The 10,596-nt window shown below is 36.4% G+C and overlaps 1 protein-coding gene and 1 long non-coding RNA gene across 2 annotated transcripts; one reads left to right on the top strand and one right to left on the bottom strand.

The window, feature by feature from the left end:
* The first annotated feature begins 243 nt into the window (after window positions 1–243).
* On the top strand, window positions 244–7,317 carry LOC149580093 (uncharacterized). The gene is made up of 3 exons (XR_016356748.1): window positions 244–273; window positions 1,133–1,345; window positions 7,077–7,317. It is a non-coding gene; the product is annotated as an uncharacterized LOC149580093 (long non-coding RNA).
* Window positions 3,918–5,192, bottom strand: TIL (temperature-induced lipocalin). Its single transcript, XM_089789080.1, has 3 exons — window positions 5,106–5,192; window positions 4,465–4,909; window positions 3,918–4,319 (listed from the first exon to the last, which is right to left on the bottom strand). The coding sequence occupies exons 2-3, from the start codon at window positions 4,837–4,839 to the stop codon at window positions 4,143–4,145; spliced, it is 552 nt and encodes a 183-aa protein (XP_089645206.1). The 5' UTR covers window positions 4,840–4,909; window positions 5,106–5,192; the 3' UTR covers window positions 3,918–4,142.
* Window positions 7,318–10,596: the final 3,279 nt, after the last annotated feature.

Here is a 10,596-nt window from a genome sequence, read left to right as displayed (position 1 = left end):
TCCAATGAGCACTTAGTGTCCATTATTCTCATGAGAGATGGGTCTATGTCCACTACTCGTGAAACACAGCTCAATCAATTTAACTCAAAAAGCTGTGCAGTTGAATCTTGATAGCAATATTAGAATTTGACTTGCAATGGAAAGTATTACCTACTGACCAAAGAATGTCATCCAAAATAATAAAAAATAAATTATGGAATGTGATTCAAAAATGAATAGGAATGTGATATGCAAAAACTAGCAATGAATGGGAAGGGTGGAAGAATTGACGAAGTGATTAAAAAATGAATAAGAATGTGATATATAAAAACCAGCAAAGAATGGACATGTAAAAGCATCGACAAACATAAGAAGTGTAGAAGAATCAACCTATCAACCTATCTTAGAAGAATCAACCTAATAATGAACCAAACAATGTCATCCAAAATAATGAAAAATAAATAATGGAATGTGATTCAAGACTGAATAAAAGAATGTGATTCAAAAATGAACAGGAATGTGATATGCAAAAATTAGCAAAGAATGGAAGGGTAGAAGAATTGACAAGTGATTAAAAAATGAATATGAATCTGATATACAAAAACCAACAAAGAATGGAAGGGTAAAAGAATCAACAAACACAAGAAGTATAGAAAAATCAACCTACCAACCTATCTTTAGAAGAATCAACCTAATAATGAACCAAAGAATGTCATCCAGAATAATGAGATGTGATCCAAAATATGAATCTAAAGGAATGTGATCCAAATCCAAAATATTGAAATATGGTTTAAAATGTGTTGATCTCAATTAAGAATGAAAAATCATCGTTCAAATTATTAATGAATAGCAGAAAAAAATCCAAAATATTGAGTAAAGGAAAATGATGTGAAAGAATGTCTTCCAAAATAATGAAATAATAAAAGAATAAAAGAATAAAGGAATGTGATCCAAAATGTTCATGTCAATAAAGAGGTGTGATCTAGAAACAACATTGAATAAAAGAAAATGACGTGAAAGAATTGTCTTCCAAAATAATGAAACAATAAAAGAATGCGATCCGAAATGTTGATGTCAATAGAGAGGTGTGATCTAGAAACAATAAAAAAAACACTTTTTGCGGGCTAGGCTGGAATTTTAATGTCTCCAAAAGAATCAACCTCGCAAATGCAGACCCACCAGGCTATTTAGGGTACATTTAATCTCTTTGACTGGCCTAAAGGCGCTAGGCTTTAAGCCTTATGATGTTCTGCAATCAGAGCGAACAACTAACGGAGCACCAATGGGAGAACGTCTCTCAATCCACGACACTGAGAAACCAGCAAAGTATACGAGGCTAGTGACCTCCATTTGTCCCTTGATCCAGGTAATGGTCCATTGGGAATATCTAGTCGTCTCTACTATTGTAAAGTAAACCCTCAGGAATGGTAGACTAAATTTCCAATAATAATATGTTTGCTTGTTTTAAGTATCAAATATGCTGTCTATTTAAAAAGCTCTGCCAGTCAATCCGCTTGTTAGTCTGAGCTGCTATCTCGGCTTGGCAATGTTGGCATGATCTCCATTTGTATGGTGCTTTATGGCCTAATTTCTTTGCAACGGGGCAACTTCTCTCTCCTTCCTTCCTTTGGATTGTGTCCGGACTTTTGATTTTGTAAAATATTTCATTGGATTGTGTCTGGACTTCAATTTTGTAAAACATTTCATTGGATTGTGTCTGGACTTCCAATTTTTGTAAAACATTTCATTGGATTGTGTGTGGACTTTCAATTTTGTAAAACATGAATAGGAACTTGCTTTGAATAGGCAGATGCAAGCAGCAGGGCTCGTATGGCTGCTTTGGTTAAGGATAGATATTTATCTGTTGGAAATCCAAAAGCCATAGCCTATAATGATAACCACGAACAGAGGAAAACAGAAAACAAAATTGCAAATCTGGTAATCTAATACAATTTGCCTCATTAACTTGTATCCCACATTTCTCAACTGAAACAAAGCAAAATCAATAGAAAAGGATTTAGAATCTGGGTAATCATAACTCAAACCCAAATGGCAGCAGCTTTCACGGTTACCATTTTGCTTAAATATTGAGGGATTTGCCTCACTCTGACTAGACAGAACCTCATCCGATTGTGATAATTTAATACTTGCATCTGGGAAAAGAGTGGGCATGATTTTTCAGGTGATTTTGCGCTCTCAATTGTTTGTTAATACTTGAAATCTATTCCAATTCTCCCCCAAAAGCTGTTAATCTGTGTACAAATAGATTTTAGTAAATATAATATTGTTGCACTTAATACTTTTGAGATCAATAATCAAAAGTCTGGGGGCGTTGAAAGGCATTTCTCAGATAGAACAAGAGCTACTTTCAAGGTCTTTTCTCACACTGAACAAGATCATGGAAACTAGCTCTCCTGAACAATCAACTCAAAAGTCTATTCCAATTCTCCCCCAAAAGCTGTTAATCTGTGTACAAATAGATTTTAGTAAATATAATATTGTTGCACTTAATACTTTTGAGATCAATAATCAAAAGTCTGGGGGCGTTGAAAGGCATTTCTCAGATAGAACAAGAGCTACTTTCAAGGTCTTTTCTCACACTGAACAAGATCATGGAAACTAGCTCTCCTGAACAATCAACTCAAAAAGTATGGAATTAAATCAGTAGTCCCGGACGGGAGAACTTCTGAAACACACCTTATTCAATGATAGAATCATTACTGCTTCAAACAACTGATGGGCCCAAAGTGCATAAAATAAGTATACCAATATCGAATGAAGAGAAGAACGGAAAAAAACAGAATGTTTGGAATCTGAAGTAACTTTTGACATCGAGCTACCTACTAAGAATTTCAAGTTAATTTTTTAAAATACCAAAAACATGCCGCAAGAATGAATCACTGAATCTCTGAAAAAACATCTCAGTCTCTGAAGAAATATTCATAGAATCTCTGAAAAAATCCATCGAAGTCAAGAGATGCCTTTCAAAAAAGACATGGTCACCGAATTAAAAATTAAATCAATCGAATCCCTGATCCGTAAAACGTCATTCTTACTCATACAGATATTCCAGTGGTGTGCGAGATTCAGGATATTATTATTAAAACGGTTAACTTCTGTAGATAAAAACATCGAAACCTAGAAACTAGGGCGCATGGAATGGACCATAAAATGTTTAGTTGAGTCTACCGCTTTTCTCTTCATCTCTGATCAATATGCCGAGGCAGTAGCTTTCCATTATTTCTTCTTCAGGCGACAATGCGCAATTACAGGGTTTATAAAGTCCTAATTAATGTGGCAATTGAAGGGAATATTTGGGAGACAAAACCGTATTTGCACCCAGACAAAATTATTGATTCAATCCATTACAATTCTATCACATTTTCAGACTCATTTTATGATATTATGATGAAAAGCACGCGACAGATTGCAATCTTGGAACGGGAGAAGCTAGCCACAGCAACTTTGATCAAATGAATATACCCCTATCCTTTTTTTCTGTCGACTCACAGAATAGGTTCCATTTAGTTTCGGGCTGAGCAACAATGATTTCAGCCAAATGTGGCCCATCAGTTTTTGAGAAAGACAGCGGACTACAAAATGGCCTCTTCAGCGATTAAAGGCAATACCACGAGTAAAATCAAATCATCTCACGCGCTATACTGCATCCTGATTACCACAGATTTTTAAAGCTTTGAACCGAAGGAATTTTTAAGTTTCATAAACAGAAAACCCTCAAACCCTCCCAACTTCTAACAAAAAATGAGCTCCAAAATTACAAAGATGGAATCTGGCAGGCAACTGTACGGGAGCATGATTAGTGGACCCGGCCATTAAAAGTTTTATGTCTTTACATACTGCATGATGCACATCATAAGAAAGTGGAAGAAAAATGTTGAATCGACATTATCGAATGAGAAAAAAGAAAGAGAAGCAAATTATACATGATCAACTGAAAAAATATATTTAAAAAGGAGATGACGTTACAGGTGGAGGATAAGAAAAAACAAGTAAGAGTTTATACAATTTCAATATACAAACCCTGTACAGCGAATAGTGCACACAGCGGGTAAAACAGAGCTAGCATAATAACATGCAAATCGCTGATAAAAACTTCAGAAAAATCATCCACTTAACCAGTGACTGAAAGGCTTATACTACTACTACTTCCCAAAGAGAGATTTGAACCACCAAGCGCCCTTATCCTTCGGAGTTTCCTCTTCAGGAATCTGCGTGTGAATCGTTTTGTGCAGAAGATCCACATTGTATCCCTGCTCTCGAGCCTTCTCCAGCAGCTGGTTATAAATCTCTTCATCAAGCTCAGGTTGCCTGCTCAAAATCTGCACATTCAAAGACACACACACCATTACTACAAAATCAAAACTCTATTACACCTGAGAATCTCAACTGCAATGGCGGCAGAGTATTATTGACACACAAACCCTATTTAACACAAATTGAAGGTATTACAGACAAAATACACACCCACAGAAACTTCCGAGACGGCTGTCCAACCATAGCCCACTGGTAGTCTGCATCAATGGCCATAACCCAGTAGTCCCCAAGAACAGGAAAAATGGGCAAAAATGGCGGCACATAGAACTTCACCTTGAACTTGGCCTCATCACTCTGCGGATCCACCTTATACGCACTGCCCTCAATGGAACCCTTCTTCCCATTGCTCCAAGTCTCGTTGAGGACATGAACAGTATTATCCGGGTTAAGGGTATATGTTGCCCGTGTATTTTCGCCATTCTTGGGCTGAAAGCGCGACGGAATGGAGGCGATCTCGTACCAGCGTCCCATATACCTTGCCAGATCCAAACCCTTCACTACTTCCAGACTGCCTTTGCTCGCCATTCTTTTCTTCAATACCCAGCACAAATCTCTTCTACTTATGCAAAATCCCAAGACAAATTTTCTCTACTTTCTGCAAAATCCCAACACAAATTTATCCTCTTTCCTGTGTAATCTCAATACAGTTTTTCCTACTTACTGCAAAATTCCAACACTATTTTTCTACTTACTAAAAGATTCCAACACGATTATTTTCTACTTACTGAAAATTTTCAACACAATTGTTCCCTACTTATTGCAAAATTCCAACACAAACTTTCTCTACTTACTTCTAAATAAACACACAATTTTTTGATGTTTCCTGCAAAATCCCAATACAAATTATTTCCAAATGAAGATTTAACTCAATTGTGGATAACTCTGAGCGTTGTGCAGGGATGAAATAAAGCTCCGCCACCGCTTTCTTGCCTTGAGCAGGAAGAAACCGATCTTGTCTTCGGAACACGTGTCAGTAACTTGTGAAGAATTCAAAGATAGTTGCGTGTTTAAATGCAGCGCGTCCGGGGGTTCAATACTGTGGGCGTCGGTTGTACGTGGATAAAATTCAGCCTCCACATTATTCAAGAAGATTCCATCATAGTTTTCCAATTCCCTTTCATCATTATATGAACTTTCTTCCAAGGTATATACATTATCCAATGTGTGTATATATATAAAAGGAATAGATAATATTAGGGCAATTGAAAATTGAAAAATCAAATAGATAACATTAAGGCAATAATTTTTTTATAAAATTATATAGATAACTTTTAGACAATTAAAAATTAAAAAATCACATGGATAACTTTAAAGCAATTAGAGATTCATTCCAATTTCATTTTTTATTTTAAAAAACTAGTACTTGTGTAAGATTGTTGATTCATTACGCTATTAGTAACTACTTTAAAGAGAAATTATATTATTAAATATTTGAACAAAGTTCATGAAATTTTGGAAAGCGTACAAATAAAATTGTGATTCCTTCACAATCAAATAAAATCCAAAAAATGACCCTTAAAACAACAAAGTAAGACATGTCAAGATATAGTTCAGAGTGTGATAATTTTATGAAAACCTTACATCTAATTCCTCAACAAGAGAGTGATGTAGAGAGTGATGTCTCTTATTCATTTGCACTCCACAAAATGGCCCTTAAAAAAGTAAGATATGACAAGATATAGAAGATTGCAACAATGCTCTGAAAACCCTACAACCAATCCTTAACAACAAAGTGATGTCTCTCATTCATTTGCATTCCAAGTTCCAATTTCATAATGGCTCTCTGATTCTAGTTGATCAAATGCAGGATAGTTCACATTAGAATTTTTTGTGCCAATTACAAATTAACATTTCATGCAAACATGATTGATGCATAAAGACTACTCCGTATAAGAAGCCTACTTCAACTCATTGTTAAGTTCATACTGTAGAAAGAGTTGTGTGAGCTAAACTACCCATTGAAAAAAAAATTAGAAGTGGACAACAACTACTAACATTTGTAGTTCTCAACATCAACAAGTTAAAATAACAAATACAAATCAAGCCTTGTTCTTTTTACAATAACAAATACAAGCATGACCTTTTTCTTTTTACAATAACTTGAAAATTCAATCTTTTTTAGCACAAAAACATAATAAAAAACCATCACAATTCTTCAAAATTCATATTGTACTAGTCTTAAAGATCTAAACCATTATATCTAGTTCATATTGTACCTCTACATCAATGCTAGAGTTAAGATGAGCAACACAACCTACAAGAAAACTGTAATACCCCTCCTTTGCTATCATTGTAGACTTAGTTGTTAAATTTCTATATGACTCTTCTGCAAATGGGTTAGCCCTTATTTCATATTTGAAATGTAATACTTTGATATGTTGAGTAATTGATTATGTTAGGTTGTAACTATTTCCTACTTGTAGTGATGATGCTTTAATTGCTCTTATTTAGTTAATGAAATTACTTTTATGATGATGTCATATTATGTGTCTTATAAATATGTTTATTATGTCCTCATGATAATGAGATATTCATGTTAGAATATGATGTTATTTATATTTAGGATTTACTATTATACTTGCATGTGTTTGGTGTGTGTGTATGTTTTACATTTATGTTTGACATGCTTTATATGGTTGAGGGAGGGAGTCGTAGTCACCTGCTAGTCAGGATCTACAGGATGTACCACTCCCCACTATTGTTTGTTTAGCTTAGCTATATATGCACATGTGTACATGCTCATCTTTTATACATGTTTGCAGGTACCAGACATCGACTTCCCTAAATTGCTAGGATGAGCGTGTCGTATTACAATAACTCAATAGTAAGAATGGGGAGATAATGTTCAAGTCCAATCCTAGCCATAGCCTAATTACTTGTCCTGGGAAGGAGGACATGTATCTAACTTTCCACCCTTTTCAAATCTAGGTTCAATAATGTGTCGGTTGTACATGGATAAATTGCACCCTCCACAATATTCAAGAATATTCAATTATTCTTTAAGTCTCTCTCATTATTATATATTGTAATGACCCGTACAAATAGGCCACTAAACAAAACCCTAAATTTAATACACTGCTAAAATATATTGCTGAAATAAGGAAATGATAGTGCCAATGTATTCATTCAATGAAAACCAAATGTTTTTACAAATGATATGGCAATTTTCAGCATTGAAACATTATGACATGGCACATTATAGGCAAACCCTAATTGGCTGTATACAATTGAGAACTTGTTACAACTACAAACTAAAATGAAGAACCTGGATTTGATCCCATACTGGAGACTGACTGCTAAAGATGATATGGTGAAAGTGCAACTCCACTTGAAACTCCAAATCAGCAATTAAGCACAAGTGAAAGGACTGAAATATCCTTCCCACAGCGGCAATAATTCAGGTGATCTCTCACACCCTCAAAATTGCGAACCAATTGAGAGTTTTCGTTCTCAATGGCCAATTGTGACTACTTGCAGAAACCCTAGGCTCCACAACACACATAAGAAAAAATCAATAATAAATCTCGATGATAGGCAATAAGCCCTCAATGCCTATTTATTCTTTTTTCCTTGATAGGTGGGCCTACCTTTTTAATTTTTCTCCACTTCTTCCAGCAACCTCTAGAAGATTATTATTATTATTTAATTTATAAAGTTACCTTGTAATATATTTTTTTTTAATTGATAACTTTATAATTAATTCCTCCAAAAAAATGGGACATTACAGGTCCGCCCCTCCTAAAATTGCTTAGCCTCAAGCAATCTTAATGCTGGATGTTGCAAAATCACTTCTCCCTCCCAAGTAGCATCTTCAATAGGTAAATCTTTCCACTTAACTAGATACTCTCTAATTACTCTCCTGCGAAGCTGCTTCTCTCTACTATCTAGAATGGATTCTAGCACTAAGATCAATTTCCCCTCATCATCCAAGGGAGGTAATACTGTAGAAGGCATCACATCCTGACCCAACACCTTTTTGAGGCATGATACATGAAACACATTGTGCACTCTACTATCTGTGGGAAGCTCCAACTCATAAGCCACCTCACCAACTCGTTTGATGATCTTGAATGGTCCATAATAACGTGGCTTGAGTTTCTCTGCACCACTCTTCTTGAGAGTGGACTGTTTATATGGCTGCAACATGAGGTAAACTATATCATTTACCTCAAAACTACACTCAATCATCTTCTTGTTTGCATACTACTTTTGCTGGTTCTGAGCTCTAGCAATGTTGTCTCTGAGAGTAGCAACTATATCCTTACTTTCCTGTAATAGTTCACCTGCACGGGGTACTCGACTGTCTCCCAACAATAAATCTAAGAAACTAGGTGCTTCATAACCATAAAGTGCCATGAAGCGTGTCATTTGTATAGTCATATGATATGTAGTGTTGTAACAATACTCACAGAGATATATCCATATGACCCAAGCTCACTCTTGATCTGCCACATAATTCCTCAAATACCCTTCCACCCATTTGTTTACAATCTCTGTTTGACCATCAGTCTATGGGTGATAACTGGTACTAGGTGTAAGCTTAGTGCCACACAACCGAAATATCTCCTGCCAAAAGTGACTCATGAAGCGGTTGTCCCTGTCACTCACAATGCTCTGAGGCAAACCGTGTAATCTAAAAATCTCCCTAAAGAAAACCTCTGCCACCTAAGTTGCTGAGTATGTAGTAGCGATAGGGAAGAAGTGAGCATATTTTGTCAGCCTATCCACCACCACATAGATACAATTGCACCCCTGGGCCCTGGGCAAGCCCGTAATAAAATCCATAGAGATGCACTCCCACTTCCTGTCAGGAATAGGAAGTGGTTGTAGGAGCCCTGTTGGATAAGTGTGCTCTTGTTTGTTCTGCTAGCAAACATGACACTCACGCACATACTACAAAACATCAGCCTTGAGTCCCTTCCAAGTGAACCGTTCCCGTACTAACCTGTAAGTCTTGAAATACCTAGGATGGCCTACTGTAGGTGAATTATGGAATGCTCTCAAAATCAACTGCTTCACTTTCGATCCTAGGACTAAGTAAAACCTGTTCTTGTAAATGATCAAATTATCTATGAGAGTGTATCTGGTGTTGATTGTTGTCCCCTCCACTATAGTAGAGGCCCATGTGTCTTTGGCATATTCTACTACAATCAAGTGTCGCCAATCCTCTGATATCTGAATCATAGAAGTGAGGTGTGGCCTATGGGATAAAGCATCTGCAACAATATTTTGTGTCCCCTTAACATATGTGATATCAAAATCATATTCCTGTAACTTACCCACTTCTGCTGACGATCATTCAGGTCCCGTTGTCCCAAAAAGTGCTTCAAACTATTATGATCAGTTTTAATACAAAATTTGTTGCCCACAAGATACTGTCTGAATTTGGCCAAGGCATGCATGATGCCCAGCATCTCCTTATCATATATGCTGAAGGATCTCTCAGCCCCTTTGAGTTTCCTACTCTCATAAGCTATAGGATGCTTGTCGTGCATGAGTACAGCACCAACTCCCTCTCCGGGAACCATCGCATTAAAGCTCAAATGGCTTTGTGAAATCAGGTAGTGCTAATACTGGGCATGTAGTCATTATTTCTTTGAACTGCATAAAACACACCTGTGCCTCCTGAGTCCACACAAATGCCCCTTTCTTCAACAAATCTATCATGGGCACTGCATGTCGTGAGTAGCCACTAACAAACCTGCGATAGAATCCACATAGACCAAGGAACCCTCTTAACTGTGTAAGGTTCTCTGGTGGTGGCCAATCAACAATATCACATATCTTTTTAGGATCCATTCGCACTCCTTTCGCACTAATGATGTGTCCAAGATACAACAATTCTATCATCCCCAAATCACATTTAGACTCCTTGGCATACAAGAACTCGCTTTGTAAAATGCTTATATTGTCTCCAAGTGCTCTAAATGTTCCTGCCATGTCTTGCTATAGATCAAAATATCATCAAAGAACACTAGCACAAATTTCCTCAACTGATGATGGAAGACCTTGTTCATAGTGGATTGAAAAGTGGCAGGTGCATTAGTCAAACCAAAAGGCATGACTACGAACTCGAAATGCCCATAATGACATCTAAAAGCAATTTTTTCAATATCCTGCTCTCGAACTCTGATCTGGTGATAGCTTGATCTCAAATCAATTTTTGTCAAATAACAAGCCCCATGCAATTCGTCTATCAGCTCATCGATGCGTGGGATGGGATACTTATTCTTTATAGTTCTCTTATTCAACACCCTATAATCAATACATATTCATAGAGTT

This window comes from Cupressus sempervirens, chromosome 1 (assembly GCF_028749045.1).
Source record: "Cupressus sempervirens isolate cs-2001-9-10 chromosome 1, ASM2874904v1, whole genome shotgun sequence".
In the NCBI taxonomy this organism is placed as follows: domain Eukaryota; kingdom Viridiplantae; phylum Streptophyta; class Pinopsida; order Cupressales; family Cupressaceae; genus Cupressus; species Cupressus sempervirens.
The sequence above is the reverse complement of the archived record's forward strand: the minus strand, read 5'-3'. Positions and strand labels throughout refer to the sequence as shown.

Excerpts from the sequence above, each read along its gene's own strand:
- TIL (XM_089789080.1), bottom strand. The coding sequence starts at position 4,839 with ATGGCGAGCAAAGGCAGTCTGGAAGTAGTGAAGGGTTTGGATCTGGCA. Across the intron at positions 4,320-4,464 it reads CGTCTCGGAAGTTTCTGTGG|ATTTTGAGCAGGCAACCTGA; the intron begins GTGTGTATTTTG and ends TTGAATGTGCAG.